The sequence below is a fragment of the Benincasa hispida genome, chromosome 4, assembly GCF_009727055.1.
Source record: "Benincasa hispida cultivar B227 chromosome 4, ASM972705v1, whole genome shotgun sequence".
Lineage (NCBI taxonomy): Eukaryota > Viridiplantae > Streptophyta > Magnoliopsida > Cucurbitales > Cucurbitaceae > Benincasa > Benincasa hispida.
Window position 1 is genome coordinate 40,332,626 of NC_052352.1, and position 24,789 is coordinate 40,357,414.

General features: G+C 36.1%; 1 protein-coding gene across 1 annotated transcript; it reads left to right on the plus strand.

Moving 5' to 3' along the window:
• The first annotated feature begins 11,914 nt into the window (after positions 1 to 11,914).
• On the plus strand, positions 11,915 to 13,101 carry LOC120076201. Its single transcript, XM_039029967.1, has 2 exons — positions 11,915 to 12,356; positions 12,509 to 13,101. The coding sequence occupies exons 1-2, from the start codon at positions 11,915 to 11,917 to the stop codon at positions 13,099 to 13,101; spliced, it is 1,035 nt and encodes a 344-aa protein (XP_038885895.1).
• The last annotated feature ends 11,688 nt before the right edge of the window (positions 13,102 to 24,789 follow it).

Below are 24,789 nucleotides of genomic sequence, written 5' to 3' on the forward strand. Positions count from 1 at the left end.
AGTTGTAAGCCTTTCCGTCCTCCCTCCCCTCCCCCCTCCCCCCCATTGACGATCAGGAAGCACGAGTAGAATGAAGATACAATAGGTAGACCTTGTAGGATTGTATCAACAGCAATGGAAATACAAGGATCATCTAAGCACTCAAATTCACTAATTTTGGCATAATATAAAGCATGCTTTTGCAGAAAAAGTGAGTTTCAAGAAATACCTCTTGTAAAACTTCTTCAAAGCTCCTTTACCACTTGTTATCTTGTCCAAATCTTGTTGTAGATCACCTCAATATCTTCCCCACTATTCTCTTGGTGCTCTAGATTGAATTATAGGACTCAAAACAAGTTTGAATCAAGGGTAGAAGGAGAAATGTTCACTGCAGCAACCTTGTTGAAGAACCTTTCTTCAAACCAAATTTTCTCTAAAACTTTCTATAGATTGCATGCTCGATTTTCACTCCAATCTCTTCATTATATTGCAAATTAACATGCAAAGAGAAGAGTTTCATGAGTTATAGCTCATGTTTGGAGAAGACAAGGCAAATATAATGCCATTCGAGTGAGCTACTTGGTGATGGATAATGGAAAAACTTCATTTTCCATTTTAAGTGTTTTGTTTTCCAATTTTTTAATTTTATCTAAAAATAAAAATTTGATTTTATAAAATCTATTTTGATTTTAAAATGAAAATTTAATTAATTTCATAAATTAATTATTAAATAAAACTTAATTAATTTAATATCAAATATTAAATTAATTTTAATACATATCCATCTTTATATATTTAAATCATATTTAAAATATATAAATTCTCCTATTCCGTTAATTCTAAAATTAAACATATAATTATATCTCATATAATTACTAATTTCCTTAATTCTAATTTGAATGTTTCAAATTAACTTATCACGCTATTCTAGAGCTAGTCCGTTACGAGCTAGTAAGGGGGCCTCGCAGACCTACAGATCATAACTCCAACGATCCGAGATTAATTGACTAAACTCATTAGACCAAATTATTCCCCATTTGTTAACTAATGGGTCATTCCACTAAAGCCCATAGTTGCACTCCCCTCACTGTAGATGTATTATGTCCACATGATTTAACCATAATCAGCAAGTTGACCCTTTACAGGTTGTTCGTAATAACGGCTGGGTCAAATATCTGTTTTACCCCCGAGATTACGTCTTATTCTTCAAGTCCCTACTAATCCTCTAATGAATAACTAGTTTGTAATCCAATCACTAAACCAAACTCTCTCAGCTCAGTGAGAGGGTGGGGCCCCTTGTTTAAGACCTAGATTCAGTACTTATGATAACAACCTTTCTCCTATCCCTAAATCTGATAGGCGTGGACTCCATCTTGCAAGGCTATGTCCCCAGCTATTCATCCATCCCGAATAAATAGGAGTTCATAGCTAGCTCAGGATTAAGATCAAGTTAACCTAGGTTACATAGGTGAAATAATCAGTCTTAAACGGTAAATTGTGTTATAAAGTAAGAGTGACTTATTTCTTGGTCTTGATCTTATGCAAACTCATTGCATAGGACGCCCCCACTTCTCATGTCATAACATGTACGAATTAGGATCACATCGTATGTAGCACTTTACAACTCTTTGTAACAACTACAGAGTAGACCGCATCTAATGATGTTACCAGAATAAGGTACCCAACCTTATTCATGTACCATAGATCATTTTAACTATTTACTCGAAACTGATTCACTCTTATGTCTCCACATACAATAGTCTTGGGTCTTAGTTATAGTCATGGGTCTTAGTTTATTGGATTTACAATTTATGAGATTAATAACAAGTATATTGATAATAGAAAATGTTTATTATTTTACAAACTGCGAGTTTTTAGGACATAAAACCCAACAAATCTTTCCGAGGTCGTCTCTAGGTGATCGAATGGGAGAGTTTTAGGCATTTTCGGAGCCCCCCATGATGATCAGGAAGCACAAGCACGAGTGGCGATATAATAGGTAGACCCGAGGTCATCCCTATGTGTGTCAAGGAGACAGTCACGTAGAGGGGCATTGCTGCAAAAAAAAAAAAAAAAACAAAACAAAACAGAAACGATCAAAAGAAAGAAGAAGAAAAAAGAAAATGAAAAAGAAAATAAAAAAAGGAAGAAAAAATGAAAGGAAAAAAAAAGAAGAAAAAGAAAGCGGAAAAAAAAAAGATGAAGAAAGAAAGAAAGAAAGAAAAGATTAAAAAAAAAAAAAAANAAAAAAAACGTTGGAAGAAGAAGAGGAAAAGAAGAGAAAGATAAGTGTAGAAGAAAGGAGGGGATGAGAATAATGGAGGGGTTTAGGGTTCTATTTAGAGAGGTTCCTAGATTTGTAACAAATTAGGAAATCCAAATCAAATAAAGATTTGATATAAAATATTAGATTCTTATTAGATTTCCTAATTTGATTCTATCCTAATTTCAAATTAAATTTTAAAAAATTAAACTAAATAAATTCCCTATTTAATTTAATTTTATTAGATTTTGTCTCAAATTTATCTAAGATCTGGACATATTCCAAATTTTCTTCAAAATGAAATTAAATTGGGGATAAAATTTGAATTTTTTTCTTAAATAAAAATTTGGCCATATTCCCAATTTTATACTAAATTCCAATTTCTAAGCTTTTATCTCCTAATCAAATTAAATTGGAGATAAAACTCAAAATTTTTCTTTAAATGAAAATTTGGCCATATTCCAAATTTTATTGAAAATCAAATTATTCAATTTGAGATTAAACTGTATATAAAATCTTAAATTAAAATTTGGACACATTCTAAATTTTATCCCAAATCTAAATTGTCAAACTAAATTAAGATAAAATCTCAAATTGATGTAAAATTCAAATTTGGGCATCTTCCAAATTTTATATCAAACTCATCCAAATTTAGGTTCTTATCCTTATTTCCAAATCAAGTTGTGGGAAATATCTAAAATTCATCTCAAATTAAAGTTTGGTCATATTCCAAATTTTATTCCAAATTCAAGTTGTCCAAACTTGAATTTTTATCTTCAATTAAAATTAATTGTGGATAAGAAAAGAAATCTCGATTGATCTTTTATTAAAATTTGGGCATACCCAAATTTTATCTCAGATTCAAATCAAATTAGAGTAAAATCTCAAATTAAAATTTGGCCATATTCCAAATTTTATCCCAAATTCGAGTTAAACTTATGTACTAAATTCATAATTTGACTGACACATCAATTGAGATCAAATTTAAGAATAGATATATTTGGATTTTGATTCCAATTTTGTATTTTTTAAGATTCATCCATCCATATATGTGCATAAATCTCGAAAGAGAGCATTTGTTGTACGAGAAATTTTGGATCAATCACAAACTACCACGCCATTTACTAAATTAATGACAAAATTCCAAATAATTGAATTTTGGACTAATTAGAAATTGCCATGAGTCACAAATTGAAGTTGAAGACAAATTTTGATGATGCCACATGGTTTCATCATGACCGTTGAATCATATAAATTAATTTGACCCAATTTGATATTATTATTTGGGTTAGAGTCCAACTAAGCCAAAAAAAAATGGACTGAATTTGACCCAAATGTCAAATCAAGCCCAAATCCAACTAATTGGGCCCAAAGGCCAAGTACATGGACCAACCAAGCCCAAGCCCATAAAGCCCACCTGTGAACTCTATAAATAGAGAAGCTCTCCTCACTTGGATAGGTCAGCAGTTCTACATTCCAGAGAGCTTAGAGGGAATTCTCTACAATTAGAAGACTCCTTGACACCTGAAGCTAACCACATTTGACGAATAAAGTCCTTTGAAGATACAAACATTCTGAAGACCGAAGTCCTTTAAAGATACAAGCATTCTGACCACGTTTGAAGACTGAAGTCTTTTAGAGATATAAGCATTCTGAAGACTGAAGCCCTTTGAAGATACAAACATTCTGACCACGCTTAAAGCTTGAAGTCCTTTGAACATACAATCATTTTGAAAACTGGTCATTTGAAGATAAAAGCATTCTGAAGACAGAAGTCCTTTGAAGATATGAATATTCTTACCACGCTGGAAGGCTGAAGTTCTTTGAAGACACAAGCATTCTTCCAAGACTCCAAGCTCAAGAACATCCACACGCCCCGCTTCTATACATCAAGTGTACACATTCAATCGAGAGAGCATCAGAGGATCAAGTACTAGAGATCGAACTACATTGCATCAAATCAACATCAACACCAACTCAAGTTCAACTCCACGAAACAATTTTCTCCAGAAGCCTGTGCGAGAACCAATCCTCTAAGAAGATCAAAAGCCCAAAGGCCAATCATCCAAGAAAATCAACAAGCCCAAAGGCTGATCCTCCAAGAAGATCATCAAGCTTAAAAGGCCGATCATCCAAGAAGATCAACAAACCCAAAGGTCGATCATTCGAGAAGATCAACCAGCTAAAAAACTATAGTTTATTTTGAAAGCATCAAAATATTATGTATTAGAGATTGTACTCACTTTCCAAAATTAATACAAATACAAAGTTTTAGTTCCACGAAATAAATTTCTTTTGAAATCTCATACGAACAGGGTCCTCAGAGAAGGTTAGGAATATATGTTGGATATGATTCCCCATCAATTATTAAATATCTTGAACCCATGACGGGTGATGTATTTACTGCACGATTTGCTGATTATCATTTTAATGAGACAATTTTTTCAACATCAGGGGGAAAAATTAAGAAATTGGAAAAAGAAATTACATGGATGCAATGTTGATGTCTCAATTAGATCCCATACAGATCAATGTGAACTTAAAGTTCAAAAAATAATTTATTTGTAAAATATAGCAAATCAATTACCAGATGTATTTATAGATTCAAAAAAAATAATTAAGTCACATATACCAGCTACAAATGTTCCATAAAAAAAATGATATCCGAACACAACACATTGTCACTAATGAGTCTGGAACACGCAAGGAGCGTGGTAGACCAGTAGGTTCTAAAGATAAAAATCCTCAAAAACGAAAAATAACTAATAGTGAAAAAAAACTTGGTTAAGGATTTAAATACCCATGAAAAAATTCTTGACATGACTAGTGAAAAAGGTGAAATATTTAAAGATAATAATGAGATTTTAATAAACTATGCCATGACAAGAAAAAGATGGAATCGAACTAGTGTAATTATTGACAACATTTTTGCGTATAATGTTGCTCTTGATACTATATCTGAAAATGAGGACCCTGAACCAAAATCTGTCGAAGAATGTTGACATAAAAAAGAATTGGCTTCAATGGAAAAAAGCAATCGAGGCAGAATTAAACTCACGTTCAAAACGACAGATTTTTAGACCAGTAGTTTGAACACCAAAAGGTATCAAACCTGTGGGATACCAATTGGTATTTTTGAGAAAATTGAAAATAATGAGGTCACGAGATACAAAGCAAGACTAGTTGTACAAGGTTTTTCACAAAGACCTAATATTGATTATGAGGACACATATTCTCCAATGATGGATCTAATTACACTAAGATATTTAATTAACTTGACTGTGTATGAAAGTCTAGATATGCATCTTATGGATGTAGTCACAACATATTTATATGGATCTTTTGACAATGATATTTATATAAGAATCCCAGAAAGGTTTATGGTACTTGAAACATATACATCAAATTTTCGAAAATGATATTAAAAAAAGTTACAAAGATCACTATATGGATTGAAACAATCAAGATAGGTGTGGTGCAATTTCCTGAGTGTATATTTATTGAAAGAATGGTTTCAAAATAATCTAATGTATTGTGTGTTTTTATAAAGAAATCACAATCATGATTTTCTATTATAATTGTTGATAACTTGAATATAATTGGAACTCCTGAAGAGCTTTCAAAGGCAATAGAATATCTTAAGAAAGAGTTTGAGATGAAAGATCTCGGAAATTTTTTTTTTCCTTGGTTTGCAAATTGAGCATTTAACAGATGGAATATTTATTCATCAGTTAACTTATACCAGAAAAATTTTGAAAAGATTTTATATGGACAAAGCACATCTATTAAATATTCTAATGGAAGTCCGCTCATTGGATATAAAGAAAGATATATTTCGGCCTTGAGAAGATAATGAATAAATTTTTGGTCCTGAAGTACCATATCTTAGTGCAATTGGTGCACTTATGCATTTTGCTTATAATATAAAACCAGATATTGCATTTCAGTAAATTTATTAGCTGATATAATTCTTATCCTACAAAAAGACATTGGACCAAAATTAAGCATATACTCCATTGTCTCTGAGGAACAATTGATATGGGTTTGTTTTATTCAAATAAATCAAGATTTGATCTAGTTGATTATGCAGATTCTGGATATTTATCTAATCCACACAAAGTTAGATCTCAAACAAGTTATCTGTTCACAGATGGAGGAACTACTATATCATGGTGATCGGTGAAACAGATCATAAGGACCACTTCCTCAAATCATGCTGAAATTCTTGTAATTCACAAGGTTAGTCGAGAATGTATATAGGCTAAGGTCAATGACCCAACACATTTGTGAAACATATGACTGGTCTACTGATAAAAATCTCCAACAATATTATACGAAAACAACACAACTTGCATAGCCCAAATCAAAAGAGGATATATTAAAAAAAAATAGAACAAATCATATTTCACCGAAGCTTTTCTACACTCATGATCTTGAAGAAAATGGCGACATCACTGTACAACAAATTTGTTCGAAGGATACCTGAGAGACTTATTTATAAAGGCATTACCAACCACAACTTTTGAAAAATTGGTACACAACATTGGAATGCGGCGACTCAAAGATCTTAAGTGATGTTTTCATGAGGGAGAGTAAATATATTATATTATTTTAGGAGTATGTATTATATGAAATATGTACTCTTTTTTCTTCACTAGAGTTTTTTCTCATTAGGTTTTTCCTAGTAAGGTTTTAATGAGGCATATTTTATATATAAATATGAACATCTAAGGGTGAGTATAATAGATGTCAAATGCTTAGCATCCTAAAAGTCATGTGTCATTTTTTATGTTATCTATGTGGCTTGTAATAATTCATGCTTGGTGTCCATGTAAGTCCACATCCTACTTGTCACTTTGCCTATAAATAGTGGCATTTGGTGGATCTCAAATTATGCACATTGGTGAAATAAAAAGAAAATTTCATATATTTTCTATTTCTATAAAATCATATTTTCTATTTCTATTATTCCTATTTCCATAAAATTATAATTTTAGTTATTTTTAATTTAGTTATTTAGAAGTATAGTTATATTTTATTATTTTATTATTATTATATTCTATTTATATATATAATATTTTCTCCATATCCATTGTGTTCCATTATGCTCCTTAATTTCACAACAGATTTGATAATGTTGTAAATTTAAATTTTGTTAAAGGGATAGAGTATTCCAAAAATGATTATTTACTTTAGCTACTTTTTAAGATAATACAAATAAAAAATAAAAAAAAGGAATGAGACTATTTCAATTATAAAGTAAAACTAATTATCAAATTAAAATAATTAAAACATTGACATACATCAAATCAATCCATTCAATTTGAAACAATTGCGTCTATTTACTTTTTAAGTTATGAAATTTGAAAAATATTAATAACGATATTTTATTATAAAATTGATATATATTTACTATTATATTATAATTACTATAATTGAATAAATATTTGAGAGGTAAAGAAAAATGATTAAGTAATTCATTATGATTATGTATCTATATAGATACTCAACCAAAATTATGTAACCACCACTTTTATTATTTGTAAATTTTTTGGAATTTCATACTTCTTTATTATTTCTAGGATGTAGGTTGAAATTTTATTTTATATTTTATAGAAGAATAATAACCTGAGTTAGGATATATTGAAAATCTTGAAATTGTCATTTGAAAAAAGTTTAGCTAAAGTACCTTAAGATAGAAAGTTAGTAAAATAAGATTGTGAATTTACAAAGAAATGGATGGCAATTCGCTAGTCGCCGTTCGTGTGAAGGTCAGTAGTCATATGGAATAGTTGTCACTGCATTGGATCCCTCTCACGTCCGATTAGTTGTCCATCGTTGTCGCATGTCAACCGGTTCTTCTTCCGCTGTTCGACGTCTGTGGCCATTTGAAGCTAGCTCGGTTGCATCATCGGTTTCGGTCCAGGACACTTAGATTCAACCTTTCTGCCGCTCATCCACACATGGGATTAGTTGTCCAAGCCGCCTCCCTCTCACGCACGTCCAGCTGCGCGGTCCTCTATACCAACTTCTGTTGATGCCTCTATGGACGCCGATGAGCGTTGCCCAACTTTCGTGTTGTTGTCTCCGATCTGCACACCAGTTTCTGTCACCATTGGGTTTGAGTGTTCAGATCTGAGTGGTAGGGATTCTCTCATCTGTTTCTGCTATTCCATATGTTAGTGGTTGTTTGGCTGGTTGTTTGGTAAAGAGTGATTGTTGGACAAGTTTTAAAATGGTTAGGAAGCGCTCACCGATATGCTTGAAGAAGAAGAATGGGGCGAGGGCTGTCTATCAGCCATATCGAGCTCTTAAGGTTGAAGGTAAGCAGTTTCGTGGATATAGCTGGTCGTGAGGAGGAGAAGGTGTGCTCTGTTGAGAAGTTGGTTTATTTTGAAAAGATGGGGTGTCTTGGTAGGTCGTCATTGGCAGGTGACAGAAAGAAGGCGGTGGCGGCAGTTGAGATGAGGTTCAAGAAATCACTAGAATCGGGTTTGGTGGGGAACCGGGTTGGAGTTAAACTGGAGGGGCTTGGGTTTGGTGATGGTGGGCTAGTGTATAAGGAGGGAGATTGGAACACTAAGGTAGGGGTGGGGTTGAAGATGGGGTCGGGGCCCAGGAGAGAGCATCTGGAGGTTGGGCTGGAGGAAGGGGAGATTGGGCTGGTAGTGGGGAGTAGTGTTGGTAGCAAGGATGATGGGCTGAATGAGAATGAGCTTTAGCGTGGCTTTAGGTTTGGGTGTGATAGGGATGGACAGTGTGAGGCTGGTGGGGTGGAGGTTGAAGGTGTGGATAGACGGGCATGTGGGTTGGCTTGGGAGCATGTTGGGTCAAATGAGGTTATTGGGGGGAGCATGGTGGGCGGTCGGTCCAGGATGGATTGGATAGCTTGTTGCACACAGAAGATGCTGGGTTGAGGGGGGCCGGTTTAAAAATTCCTGGTTCGACTGGAAATTAGGCTGGTTTAGGAAAGTTTAAGTCGGTTCTGATTTAGGTGGACCATTCAGAGGTGTTGGAGGCCGGTGCAACTATAAATAATTTGGGTTCAAAGGGGAGGAAGTCGTGGTCAGCTTTGTTTGGGTCGAATTTGAAGGGAGATCTTAAATTTACGCCCCCATTGATTTTGAATGATAGGGTTCTAGTTGAACCTTGTAAGGAGGTTATTGATGCAGGGATTAGTTTTTAGGAGAAATCGTTGGTGGGTCAGTTTATGGATGTTAAGATGTCGTATGTTGTGATTTGTCATCTTATTCAGAGAATCTGGGGACGTGTTGAGATGCTGATGATTATGCTTCTGGAGATTGGTTTAATTATCTTTAAATTCCTCAAGGCTGAGTCCTGTGACTGGGTGTTGGAGAATGGTCCCTGGCACTTGGGTGGCAAGCATCTTATTACGACGGTGGTCTCCAGGTATTGTTCCTGAAACATTTGTATTTGATTCTGTTTCAATCTAGATTAAATTGGAGCATGTTCCCCTGAAGGGTGTGATAATAAGTTTACTTTGGTTAGTCATTATCAGCGTGAGAAGGGAGTGGTTAGAGGTAGGATGGCAGTGGGTCGCTGGGTTCTTCTACACTAAGTACTAGAGTTCTTCGGGGTTCCCCTAGGATTGCGAGATTTGTGAAGTATATGGATAAGCGGAATCAGTTTAACATCTTGAAGGATGAGGGAGGGAATTCGTTGGCATTGGCTGTAGTGCATCCTAACCTTGATCCGTTGTATGTTATGGATGAGTTTACTGAGAGTATGGGTAGAAGCTTGGTGGGGGGTGGTAGGTTTGTTCCCTTGTCGGTATCATTATCTGGTGTTCCTGGAATGTTAGGGGGTTGAATGACCCTATTAAGTGTAGGATGGTGGTGGATTTTCTTACTTCTTCTTCTGTTACTTTTTGCTGTTTGCTTGAGTGTGTTCGTCAAGAGAATTCTGATGTGGTGATGGGTAGGTTTGGTGATGCTTAGAGTTATGTGAGTAGTTATAGTGTGCGAGGTGTTGAGAGAATCTGGGTGATGTGGCGGAAGAGTATCTATGATTTTACTCTAGATGTAAAGGGTGATCAATTTCTTTCTGGATCCTTGGTGGATGTTGTTTCTAATGTTCGGGTTTGTATTGGTGCTATTTATGCCTCTAATCAAGTGAGTGATAGGCGGAACTTGTGGTCCCAATTGATCGATGTGTGTTCCTCGTGGCAGCTTTCTAGAGTTGTTTTGGGTGATTTTAATGCTATTCATAGTAGTTCGGAGGATCTTGGTGGTTGTCCTAACTTGAGAGAGATGGAGGAGTTTGATGGGGCATTGTTGGAGGCGGATTTGGTTGAGATGGGTGTGATAGGTAATTGGTTTACTTGGAAAAGTAAAGTTTAGGGAAATGGTATCCTGTGCTTGTTGGATCGTTGCTTATCTAATGAGGCGTGGAAGGTGGCTTTTCCTTATTCGGAGGTTAGGGTTAGGCAGTATAGGATTCTTTATCATAGCCCTCTCCTGGTGTCTACATGGGAGACAAGTAGTAGGCCGCCTCCTATGTTTCGCTATTTTCCTTATTGGGTGGAGGTAGATGGTTTTATTGATACTATCAGATCTATCTGAGGACGTGTCCCCTATGGTTAGTTTTGTACGCAATTTGGAGGTAGTGAAGCGGGTTTTACGTGCCTCGTATGGTAGGCGTATCTCTGTGTTATCTAAGGAGGTACGGGTGCTGTCTCTTATACACATCTAGATGTGTATAAGAGACAGATGCTAGGCAGATTATAGAGGTTGCTCAGGCTGAGGTGGAGAGGGATCTGTTTTCACAGTCGGTGTGTGCAGAGGCGGCTCGGGCCACTGAGGATTTCTGGTCAGTAGCTAGGTTGGAGGAAGCATCGCTCTGGTAGAAGGTTAGGGTGAGGTCGTTGGAGTTAGGTGATATGAACATGTCGTTTTTTCATCGTTGTGTTTGTTCTCATCATAGTTGCAGTGGTCTGCTGTCAGTTGTGGATGCTGGGGGTACTCGCCAGACGGTGCATGACAGGGTGGCGGGGGTAGCAGTGGATTTCTTTCGAGGTAGTTTGGGGAGTCAGCCTTTGGGGTATAGGAATTTTATTTCTTGGATTAGGGATATTGTGTAGTTCAGCTAGCCCAAGGAGGGGGTGGAGGCGCTTGGTTGTCCAGTGAGTCGGGATGAGATTTAAAAGGCTTTATTTTCGATGAAGTCTGGGAAGGCTCCTAGGTTTGATGGGTTTTCGGTGGATTTTTACAGATCTGCTTGGAGTGTGGTTGCGGTTGATTTCTATGATGCTATGCTAAATTCTTTTTAGTCATGTTATCTGCTTGATGGAGTTAATTCTATTGTTATTTCTCTTATCCCTAAGAGGCCGAGAGTAGATCGTATGGAGGAATTTCGTCCTATTTCATGTTGTAATGTTGTATATAAGTGTATCTCGAAGGTCTTTACTGATAGGTTGCAGTTGTGGTTTCCTTCTGTCATTAGTGCTTACTAGTCTGCGTTTGTTCCTGGCAGGTCGATTTTTTATAACATTTTGTTGTGTCAGGAACTTGTGGGGGCTATATGTTAGACAGAGGGAAGCCCATATGTGTGTTGAAGGTTGACTTGCAGAAGGCCTATGATTCAATCAATTGGGATTTCCTGTTTGGTGTGTTGCTTGCTATTGGTACTCCCATTCAGTTCGTTAGCTAGGTAATGGCTTGTGTTACTTCGCCAAATTTCTCTGTGATGATTAATGGGTCTCTAGAGGGGTTTTTCCAGGGGAGGAAGGAGTTGAGGCAGGGGGATCTGTTATCTCCCTTTTTGTTTGTGTTGATGATGGAAGTGTTATCTCGGTTGTTAAATAAGCCTCCTAAGTCGTTTAGGTTCCATGATTGGTGTGAGCATGTGGGCTTGACGCATCTGGCCTTTATTGATGATTTGATGATTTTCTGTGCAGTAGAGAGAGTGTCTCTGGAGTTTGTGAAGCAGGTTCTGGTGGAGTTTGCAGAGTTGTCTAGGTTAGTTACGAATGTGAGGAAGAGTTTCATGTTTGTAGCGGGAGTGGATTCTAGTGTTGCTATGCATCTTACCGCATTTATGGGGTTCAGCCTTGGTTCACTGCCTATTAGGTATCTTGGGTTATCCTTATTGGCAGGTAGGTTAAGGGCTGTAGATTGTGCGCCGTTGATCAGAGGATTACAACTCGTATTAGGAGTTGGGTGGCTCGTTCCCTTTCTTTTGCGATGAAGTTGCAGCTTATTAGGTCTATCTTGCAATCCTATAATGTGTTTTGGTGTAGTATCTTAGTGTTACTTGCGTGTGTAACTCATGAAGTTGAGCGTTTATTGCGGAGCTATTTATGGAAGGGTAGTGTGGGGAGTTGGGGCGGTGCACAGGTGGCTTGGGATGAGGTGTGCTTGCAGAAAGGTGAGGGAGAGTTGGGTGTAACAGATGTGGCTTTATGGAACCAAGCTGCTATTATGAAGTTGCTTTGGCTTCTTTTAGTTAAGTTGGGCTCATTATGGGTGGCGTGGATGGAGGCGTATATTTTGCGTGGGCGGTCTTTGTGGGCGATTCGGTGTAAGGTTGGGAAATCTTGGTGCTTGAGGGCTATCTTGTTGTGTAGAAATAGATTCAAGCATCTGGTCTGTTTGATGGTGGGCGATGGGAGGTCATGCTTTGTATGGTGGGACCCTTGGTTGCCGGAGGGTGCAATTTTGGATAAATATGGGGCTAGTGTGGTTGGAGATGCAAATAGTAGTTTGGACGTGCGGTTATCGGAGTTTATGGATGGCGAGGGAGGTTGGAGGTGGCCTATAGTGTCATGGGAGTTGCTCGAGATCTGGGGTCTTATACAGGCAGTGGGGCCTAGGGTGAGGGGGGAGGATTATTGGGTATGATTACCGAGTGCGAGCGGTCAATTTTCAATTGCTAGTGCATGGGATCGTTTGCGTCCTCGTCGTCTTAGGGTGTCTTGGGCAGGTCTTTTGTGGTTTGGGGATGGTATCCCACGTCATTCCTTCTTTGCGTGGTTAGCTATGAGGGACAAGCTGGGCACGCGGGATTGGTTGAGAAGGTGGGGTGTGTCGTCGGAGGGGGGTGTCTTTTGTGTGGGGGAGGTCTGGAGTCGCGGGATCATCTATTTTTTTAGTGTGGGTATTGCAGAGAGGTATGGATGGGGGTGGTGCGTCAGTTGGGTTCGTGTCATCGGGTGGCAGGATAGGATGTAGAGTTAAGTTGAGTGTGTCGAATGGGGTCAGATAAGGGGGTTCATAGTAAGTTTTTCGTGTCTTCTGGTGTGCTTCCATCTAGTACATTTGGCAAGAGCGTAATCGCTGACTCCATGGGGTCAGCCAAGGACGGTCTCTGCTCTGTTTCGTCTTATTCTTTTTCTTCTTTTTGTTTTTGTTTTTGGTCTTTGTTTTGTTGTTGGCTCCAGTTGTGGGGCTTTCTTTTTTTGTTCTCTGTTCTATGTCTTATTCTCTAGTGGATTGTGATGTTTTGTATTTTGTTTGGCTTTGTTTCTGTCGAGCCCTATCTTTGCTTCTACTTGTTGCTTTGTTGTTTTGATCCCAAGCTATAGGATTCTCCTTATTATTGTATAATTATATTACCTATTCAAAAGAAAAGAAATTTACGAAGAAATAAGTAAGTATAATCATGTACTACAAATTAAATTTTGAGAAAACTTGTACAACTTACAAAATTTCATTAAAAAAATATCTTTTTTTATATTAATTATTATGATTAATATTTCATTAAAGCACTCTTTGCTATATATATAATAATAATAATAATAATAATAATTAAAATAATAAAACTCAAAGCATTCTCTGGCTTGACTTCACAATTGACATTGTATTATTTCCTACTGCCTTACATTTGTATATCTTCAAGTCTTCTCTTAATTCACCAAGTATTAACATATTGCAATGCGAAAGTAGAGCCAAAGATGAAAGATCTATTAATATAATAGAAGTTATAAGGCAAAACAAAACAAACCCAAGTGGGAGAGAATATTCAAACGCTTATAAAAAATGCTGAAGAAAATTCCTTATAGAATTGTAGAAGATAAAAGTTACAAAATCTTTTGAATCTCATCATTAAATATAAACTCATAAATTTTAAAAATGAAATTATAGAAATAAATAGGGAAAAGTTTTCATATTCTAACATTTTTTTATTTCCTAAATAATAGATTTTGTATGGAGGTTAGAATTTGATAAGATAATACATGGTTATTTTTATTTATATTTTTTCATACTAATTAAATAATAATAATAAATCAATTATATAATTAATATTTTTTTCCTAAAAAAGTCCCATGAATACGTGGATGATTTTTTTTCTTCTAATTTTTATTTTTATAAGTTTAAAATGACTTACTATTAGAACGACTACCCTTGATGAACAGAAGATGATAGCAACGAATAATCATGAACGACAATCGTCAGAAAATAGAACCTGCAAAAAAGAAACTCGTTACAGGTTGAGTTACGGATCTCACTCTCTTTAAGACGTTTCGCAGCTCTGCCCAAATGTGCAAGTAGTTCTATAGAATTGTCACGTCGTCTCCAAAATAAAACAGCCTAAAGAAATAAATCTGCCTCGATCGAAGGTGCACTGGAATAGATCGGAAAACTCACACCCTTCAGATCAATATAAGTTGTTTGGAAATCATAAAACTCGAGAAAATAGTAGAGAAAACGTTTGGACTAGAGAAGAGAAGAAGAAAATTTTTGTTGTGTGAAAATGTGAAGGAACTCTATCAATTTATAGGCCTTGAAGCCAACAGTTGCTCAAAACTAATGGGGAGAGGAAGAGGTGCAACCATAGAATGTGCGCAAAGGCCACGCATAAGAAGCGCGTGGGAGGAGACTGAAGACTGAAGAAATTTTATTTATTATTTAAATAATAATAAATAATAAAACAAATAAATAAAATTTATTTTTAATAAAAATATCTCTACACACACTCCCTTCGTCTTGTCTGACCGGACGAACGCCGACAACGACACACACGTGGGACTGTCTCTTATACACATCTAGATGTGTATAAGAGACAGTGGTGACTGCGTGCATGTGGGATTTCCACCATACCCATGTTGGTCTATCTCCTCACTCCCTCTAAAACATGGGTACCTCTTGGGGCTTAAACCCATAACTAAAGGTAAAGGTTTATAAAGGAGACTTCAATTCACAAATCTAGCAATGTAGGATTTCTCAAAATCTTATTTTTCTTTTATTTAAGTTTTTCACCAACAATCCCCCACTTAAAAAACTTTTCAGAATACAAAAATGTTGAGTTTTATGTCCTAAAACTCGTGGTTTGTAAACAATAAACTTATTCTGTAAATCAATAAAGTTGTTATTGAAGTTTTAATTCAATAAATTTGTTATTGAATATGTGAATTGCATTTATAAAGACTAAATCCAATAAACTAAGATCCATGACTATTATATAAATACTTGAACTTTATGTTAAGACATAAAAATGGATCAAGTTTGAGTAAATAGTCAAAATGGTCTATAGTATATCAATAAGGTTGGGTACCTTATTCTGGTAATACTATAGGATGCGACCCACACTGTAGTTATTACAATTTGTTGTAAAGTACTACAAACGAAGTGATCCTGATTCATTCATGTATTGACATGAGGAGCGGGAGCATCCTATGCAATGAGTTTGTATAAGATCGGACCAAGAATTAAGTCACTCTTACTTTATAATGTTGTTTATTTTTTAAGACTGACTATTTCAAAGCGATGACCTAGGTAATTTTACCTTAATCCTGAAGTAACTATAACTTCTGTTTATTCAGGATTACTCTTAGATTTGCATGGATGAGGGTTGGCTCAACAGTGCCGGCTCAATAAGCCTCCCATTTTAGGGTATGACCGGGTAGATAACTGGGGACATAGGATGTTTAGGAATTCACTCCAGCCCATTTTTAGAGATAGTAGAGAGGTTGTTCCCTTAAGTGCTGACTCCAAGTCTTGAACAAGAGGCCCTACCCTCTCATTGGCTTGAGAGGGACTCGGTTTAGTGATTGGCTCACAAACCAATTGTTCATTAAAGGATCAGTAGGATTTAAGGAGCAAGATGTAATCTCAAGGATAAAACAACTTTTAACCCAACTGCTATTATGAACAACCTGTGAAGGGTTAACTTACTAATCATGGTTATATCTGTTGTGGTTGATGCCCTAAATCTCGTAGGGTCCTGTAGTTTGTAAACTCTTGTATGAACAAACATTCTATGATTTATAATATATGATATTTTATTCATATTGTCTATAAAATATTTTATATTTTAGTTGCATTAACCACAAACCAATAAACTAAGTTCCGTGGTTATCTTTGTAACTTAAACATGTATGTGGAGACATATAAGTGGATCGTATTTTAAGTGATAGCCTAAATGGTCTGTAGTATATGGATAAGGCTGGATACCTTATTCTGGTGACACTACGAATATGACTCACTTTGTAGGTGTTACAAATGTTATAAAGTGCTACAAATGATATGATCCTTATCATTCATGTATTAGACATGCGAGTGTGGATATTCTATACAAAAGAGTTTGTATAAGACCAAACCACAAAATGCTTAGTCTTGTTATATAATGCCGTTCATAATTGAGACTTTCATTTCACTAGGATAACCATAGGTAACATGACCTTAATCCTGAGTGTCTATGAGGGCGGTTCTTTGATTTGCGTGGGTGGGAATGGCCAGATCGCCGACTCAACAAGCCTACCATTTTGGGAATTCATCTGATTGGGGAGCTAAGAACTTAGCTACACAAGATGGAATTCACTCCTTCCCCGAAGCAGGTGTAAGTAGATAAATTGCAACCTTAAAGGCTGATTCTGGGGCTTGAACAATGTGACGCTAGACTCTCTCTTGACTCGAGAGGGGTTTAGTCATAGTGAGACTATGTTCTATTGTTCATTAGAGGGATCAGTGGTACTTAAAGAGTTAGATGTAACTATAGGAGCAAAACAGTAATTTTGCCTAGCTGTACTTACGAGTGATTTGTGAAGGGTTATCGTACTGTTGATTGGTTATATCCAATGAACACAGAAATATATCTGTAGTGCGAAGAGTGTAGTTGTCGGTCTTTAGTGGAGTGTCCGACACTTAACGGATGGTGGATAATGTGATTAAAGAGTTTAGTTAGTTATTCATGTACCATTGGAGCTTCAAGCTACAGGTCTATAAGGTCTCATTGGTAGCTCAATGGATTCAAGTTGAGAATTAGGATTTGGGTTAATTTGAAAGGTTCAAATTAACAAGAGGGAATTTAACTATATATGATATATTAAATTTAATTGGTTCAAATTAACAAGAGAGAATTTAACTATATATGATATATTAAATTTAATTCAATTATATGTGATATAATTGATATAATGTATTTGATACATTATTGTTTGATTGGACGAACTAATATTTGAATATGATTCAAATATATTTTCTATGAAGAAGATTTATAGTTATTAAATTTAATATAAATATGATTTATATTAAATGCCATAAAATAAAGAAAAAGAACTATGGTTTATATATTGTATATGATGCAATATTAAAACTATAGATTATAAATATAATATGATAAGTTATATTTATTAATATTTATTAATTAATTAAAAAAATTTCTCAATAACCACCCTTAGTAAGTAGTTATATGGTTTTATGGAAAATTGGGATAAAATAAAACTGTTTTAATTATTCCATGAGAAAAGTGATACGACTGACATTTTTAGCAATCAAGTAAGAGAGTCTTACTAAACGATCACTTGAGAGCCTAAACGATCGAGTAGCTAGTCTATGTGATAGACTTTCTCATTTACACGATAGTTCTGTCGTTTACTCGATTGTCTTCTTCCTCCACTCTAAATCTTCCCTGAAACCAAAATAACGCCAGAGTCCACTACTCCTGGATTCTCACACCGAGAATACCAAGGTAATCTAGTGGTAGTGTGATTTGTTCGAGGATCGAGTTGCTACTTGTTCGAGGGAGATCGAGTTATTCGCTGCATTCGTGAACGATGGAGGGATTATACTTGAAGAAGGGTTCTTCAAAGGCATATTTTCTCTTATCCTTTATTTTTATTTCGAAGCATACTGTAATTAAGTTCATAACGCATAATTTGTTCTTTATAACTATAAATGTATAAGTTCATTCACAATAGAGTTTGGACGATCCGCTTCTGCTCAAAAGTCCTCTGTAATTAGAGTTCCTTCAATTGGTATCAGAGCCAGGTTGTGTTCTGATTTCCAAATTCCATTGTATTATTGAATTTCGTTTACAGTTTGGTGGGTTTTAACTTTCTGCAATGCGTTTAAGTATTAAGTGTTTTTGTGGATGTTATTGATGGATGTTTTGGGATAATTGTCTCTATTTATGCTTTCTTTTACTTTTACAAAAGTTAATTGTAAGGACCCCTGCGTTTTAGGCATAATAACTTGCAATCGAGTCTGTATTATTTTGTTTCTTTGAGTCATTCGTGAGGAAGCTTCAGACGCAAGGAGTTGCTGTTCACTTCGATGGAGAAGACGAAACGATGGTCGCATTGTGTAGCTCAAGCTAGACGATCGTTTAGATTTGGCTATGCGTTCATGTAGAAATGTTCTACTTGGTCGTGTAGTATTCGCTAAATGATTGCATAGCTAATGCTATGCAATCGTGTAAAGAGTTTACTCGATCATTTTGCATTGGCTACATGATCGCGTAGACGCTCAAGGGTAAACGATCACATAGTATTTGATACTCGACGCAAGTCATGTGCGCTAAACGATCGTGTAGGCTATCATGCTCATCGCATAGTCAGTAGCTACACGATCGCAAGGTATACGATACTCGACGCTTGGTACTCCATCGTGTAGACTATCATGCTCATCGCATAGTCATTAACTACACGATCGCATGGCATGCGTTACTCGAAGCACGATACATGATCGCGTGGACTGCTCATCGCATAGTCCTTAGCCACGCGATCATCGCTACACGACCGTTTATACTTGATGTGCGTTACTCGAAGATCAGAAGGATTTGCTACACGATAAGCGACGAGGCTTCAAGGCGGGTGGTTCAAGATCCGTTTCACCTGTTGGAACCGGTTGACTCAATCTTTTGTAATAGTTTAGCTTTTATTTCTGGTTTTGAGACAAGATATCCCGGTCTATCAATTTTTATTAAATGTGCATGTGATGTATATTTATATTATATGCCATAATGTATGTCATATAGTTTTAAAACCCACCATAGGTTATGCATTTAATTCATGCATCATCTTTACATTATAAGAGTTATAATATATTGGTTTGTATGATTAAATTACTTAAAGCCTGCTCATGCATCATATAATATAAGAGTTATAATATATTCATTCATTAAAGCATATCCATGCATCATTTATATTATAAATGTTATAATATAAGGTTGTATGTTAGCATGGAATGTATGCTTAGTTCATTATTTTGTTGTATAAAAGTTATATAAATTAGTAATGAATAAACATTGCATAAAGCATGACATTTAGGTTTATTATAAAAGTTATAAATACCTTGTGAATGTCTAGCTTAGTAATGTGGATGGTTTTAATTGTTTCATTCTGTATAAGAGTTATAATTAATGAAATTAGAATTAAAATCAATAATAAAGAGTTGCATGCACACCTTAGGCTTTAATCATGTTTTAAAAGAGTTTTAAAATTTGATTGAGTTACACCTAAGATCACGTTTCTAATAAGATTAGAAACCTAAGTTTAATCTTTAATTTGGTTTAATAGGATTAACTTGACTAATAAAATATTAAATATGTAACAAACGTATCCATAAGGGACCTTTTGGCTAAGGTTGGTTAAGGCTAGGCTGGGGTACTTAAGTCAATGGAAACGTCACACCTGTACCTGGGGACCTACTTAGAAAGGTAAATTAGATAGATTTGTTACATGCATGCAAATTTGATGAAAGTCTGTTAAAGTGTTTAATGAGACTTGAATCAAACTTGTTTAATTATCAAAAGAAAGTGTTGTTTTTTAGCAAATTAAACAAACCACTTAGTTGAAATCAGTTAAAATTAGTAGCTGGATTTTCTAAGTTAATGAATCCCTAGGTAGAACATTCAGTGGGAGGTAATAGGGGAATATGATACTTCACTTTACTTCTACACGTTTCTCCTTAAAAAGTTCACACCGTGAGATCTATCCTCGACCTCGAGGCACCCTAGGAGTGTCCCTCTAGGATGGAATTTAGGTAGGTCAATACCAAGGTGAATGGAGAGAATGTTCATAGAAAGTGGGAGCGGGACGTGTGACAACATATCCCTCAGTCTCTCTCATTAGGTTGGATAAAGTTTTAGTGCATCGCCCTGTGGCACCCTAGGAGTATCCCCCTAAAGGATGGCTATTTTGTACAACTCTTTATCTGATCTTCAGAAATGGATAGGGTTGCTTTAATCTCTTGTTCTAATCTGCTTTTTCCTATAGTTGGCTGATTAAGGCGGGACTCTAGGGCCTAAAGTGATGGGTTACACTTACATAGAATTGTTAAGGATGTTAAAAAATTCTGGACCGAACAATGGTGACTGTTAGATTCAGTTACAAGGAGTTGTTTTTGTTTAATGGTTGAGATTGTCTCATTCTATTGAAGGGGCACTTGATCACCTTACTGTGATTTTTGTCCTACCTCACTAGAGCATTATTGAAAAATAAATGTCACTTAGGATATAATTGGTGTTAAAAGTGGATTAATGCAAGTAGACTTATTAAGTTTGTTCAATTTTTCAGTAATATTATTATGGCTACCACTACTCTTTCATTTCTTGTCGCTGATAAATTGACTGGCGAAAATTATGCTAGTTGGAAAAACACGATAAACATGATACTTATCATTGATGACTTAAGGTTCGTCCTTATGGAGGAGTGTCCTCCTATTCCACCTCCCAACGCTGCTTGAAACGTTCGAGACACGAACGAAAAGGCCCGAGCGTATATCTTGGCCAACCTTAACGACGTTTTGGCCAAAAAGCATGAGCCCATGGTCACTGCACGCAAGATCATGGAGTCCTTGAGGGGAATGTTCGGACAACCGTCTGTGCAGCTCAGACTCGACGCTCTAAAGTACATCTTCAACTCATGGATGAAGAAGGGAACATCTGTTCGAGAACATGTTCTCAATATGATGGTCCACTTCAACGTGGCAAAGATGAGCGAGTCGAGCATCAATGAGGCCAGCCAGGTTAGCATAATTTTGGAGTCGTTACTAGAAAGCTTCCTTCACTTCGTAAGTAACACTGTTCTGAACAGGGTTGATTACAACCTTACAAATCTACTAAATGAGTTGCAGACTTTCCAATTTTTGCTGAAAAGAAAAGAAAGGAAGGTTGGTGAGGTAAATGTTGCCTCATCTTCCAAAAAGTTTCATAAAGGTTCGACCTCTGGAACTAAATTTGCACTTTCTTCTTCTGGCACAAGCAAGTGGAAGAAGAAGAAAGGTCGTAAGGGGAAGACGCCTGCTAACCCACAACCTGCTTCTCCACAGGGTAGGCAACTAGTGCGGCTTGACAAGGAAAAATGTTTCCATTGCAACCATGATGGGCACTGGAAGCGGAACTGCCCACGTTATTTGGCTGGGAAGAAGAAGGCGAAACAAGATAAATACGATTTACTAGTTTTTGAAACTTGTTTAGTGGAGAATGATGATTTTGCCTGGATTATTGACTCTGAGGAAACTAACCATGTTTGTTCTTCATTTCAGGGAATTAGTTCCTACCAGCAGCTTGGTATTGGTGAGATGAAAATACGAGTTGAAATCAGGCATGTCATCTCAGCTGTGGCAATGGGAGGTCTCCGGTTGACTTTATAGAATAGGTTTATCATTCTAAATGATGTTTATGTAGTTCCCGAGTTAAATAGGAACTTAATTTCTGTAAAGTATTTGCACGAATGTAATTATACACTGAATTTTTCTGTAAGTAAAGTGCTTATTTTGAAAAATGGTATTGATATATGTTCGACTCAACTGGAAAAAAATTTGTATGTGCTAAGGTCGTTAGCAACAAATTCCCTCCATAACATAGAGATGTTCAAAACTGTCGTAACTCAAAACAAACAACTTAAAATTTCTCCTAAAGAAAATGCACAACTTTTACACCTACGTTTAGGGCACATTAATCTCAATAGGATTGAGAGGTTGGTGAAGAATGGACTTTTAAGTGAGTTAGAAAAAACTTCTTTCCCTGTGTGCGAGTCATGCCTCGAAGACAAAATGACTGAAAGACCTTTTACTGGAAAAGATTATAGGGCCAAAGACCCTCTTGAGTTAGTGCATTCAGACATTTGTGGTCCAATGAATGTACGAGCCAGGGGAGGCTATAAATATTTCATCACTTTAACTGATGATTATTCGAGGTATGGGCACGTTTATTTAATGCAATATAAGTCTGAGTCTTTTGAAAAGTTCAAAGAGTTCAAGGTTGAAGTTGAAAAAGCATTAAGTAAAACGATTAAAACACTTCGATCTAATTGAGGTGGAGAGTTTTTGGATTATGAGTTTTAAAACTATATGATAGAACATGGAATAGTTTCCCAACTCAGATCCTGGTACACCTCAGCAGAATGGTGTATCAGAGAGGAGAAATCGAACCTTATTGGACATGGTTCGGTCGATGATGAGTTATGCTTCCTTGCCGTACTCGTTTTACGGATTTGCAATAGAGACTACAACTTTTATCCTGAACTGTGTTCCCTCCAAAAGTGTTACCATAACACCTTTGGAGTTGCGGAATGGTCATAAAGCTAGTTTACGTCATTTCTGCATTTGAGGTTGCCCAGCACATGTGCTTGAGGCTAATCCTAAAAAACTGGAACCATGTTCAGGGTTATACATATTTGTAGGCTACTCCAAAGGGACACGAGGGGGTTATTTTTATGATCCTAAAGAAAAAAAAAAGTGTTTGTATCGATAAATGCTACTTTTCTTGAGGAGAATCATATAAGGGAGCACAGACCTAGAAGAAAAATCATGTTGAATGAGCTTTCCTATGAAACTACTGAATCTTCAATAAGATTTGTTGAAGAGCCTACTAGGATGACCATAGGTAACATGACCTTAACATGACCTTAATCCTGAGTGAGTTGTGAACTCCTGCCTATGAAGGCAGTCCTTTGATTTGCTTGGGTGAGAGTGGCCAGATCGCCGACTCAACAAGCCTACCATTTTGGAGATTCGTCTAATTGAGGAGCTGGTAACCCAGTTACACAAGATGGAATTCATTCCTTCACCGAAGCAGGGGTAAATAGATAAATTACTCCCTTAAGCCCTGATTCTGGGTCTTGAACAATGTGGCACCACACCCTCTCTTGGCCTGAGAGGGGTTTATTCATAATGGGGCTATGATCTATTGTTCATTAGAGAGATTAGTGGTACTTAAGAAGTTAGATATAACTATAGGGGCAAAACGATAATTTGGCCTAGCTGTACTTATGAGCGATTTGTGAAGAGTCATTGTACTGTTGATTGGTTATATCCAATGGACACATAAATATATCTGTAGTGCGAAGAGTGCAGCTGTCGGTCTTTAGTGGAGTGCCCAGCAGTTAACGGATGGTGGATAGCCTGCACCGAAACAGTGCTTTACCCCTAGATGTCCAGTCAATTGTTGCGCCTCAACATGTGATTAAAGAGTTTCGTCAATTATTCACGTATTGTTGGAACTTCAAGCTATAAGTCCATAAGGTCCCCTTGGTAGCTCAATGGATTCAAGTTGAATATCAATTTTTGGGTTAATTTGAAATGTTCAAATTAACAAGAGGGAATTTGATTATATATGATATAATTAAATTAATTAAATTATATATGATATAATTAATATAATGTATTTGATACATTATTGTTTGATTGAAGGAACTAATATTTGAATATGATTCAAATATATTTTTTATGAATAAGATTCATAGTTATTATTTATATTAAATTCCATAAAATAAAGAAAAAAAACTATGGTTTATATATTGTATATGATGCAATATTAAAACTATAAATAATAAATATAACATGGTAAGTTAGTTATCATATTTATTTATATTTATTAATTATTTGATAATTAAAATCTTTTTCTCAATAGCCACCCTTAATGGGTAGTTATACGGTCTTATGGAAAATTGGAATAAAATAAAATTGTTTTAATTATTCCAAGAAAAAAGTGATACGACTGACATTTTTAGCAATCGAGTAAGAGAGTTTTACTAAACGATCACTTGAGAGTCTAAATGATGGAGTAGCTAGTCTATGCGATAGACTTTCTCATCTACTTGATAGTTCTACCATTTACTCGATCGTCTTCTTCCTCCACTTTAAATCTTCCCTGAAACCAAAATAAGCCAGAGCCTACCGCTCCTGAATTCTCACACCAAGAATGTCAAGATAATCTAGTGGTAGTGTCCGATTTGTTCGAGGATCGAGTTGCTACTTGTTCGAGGGAGATTAAGTTGTTCGCTGTGTTCGTGAACGGTCGAGGGATTATACTTGAAGAAGGGTTCTTCAAAGGTATATTTTCTCTTATCCTTTGTTTTTATTTCG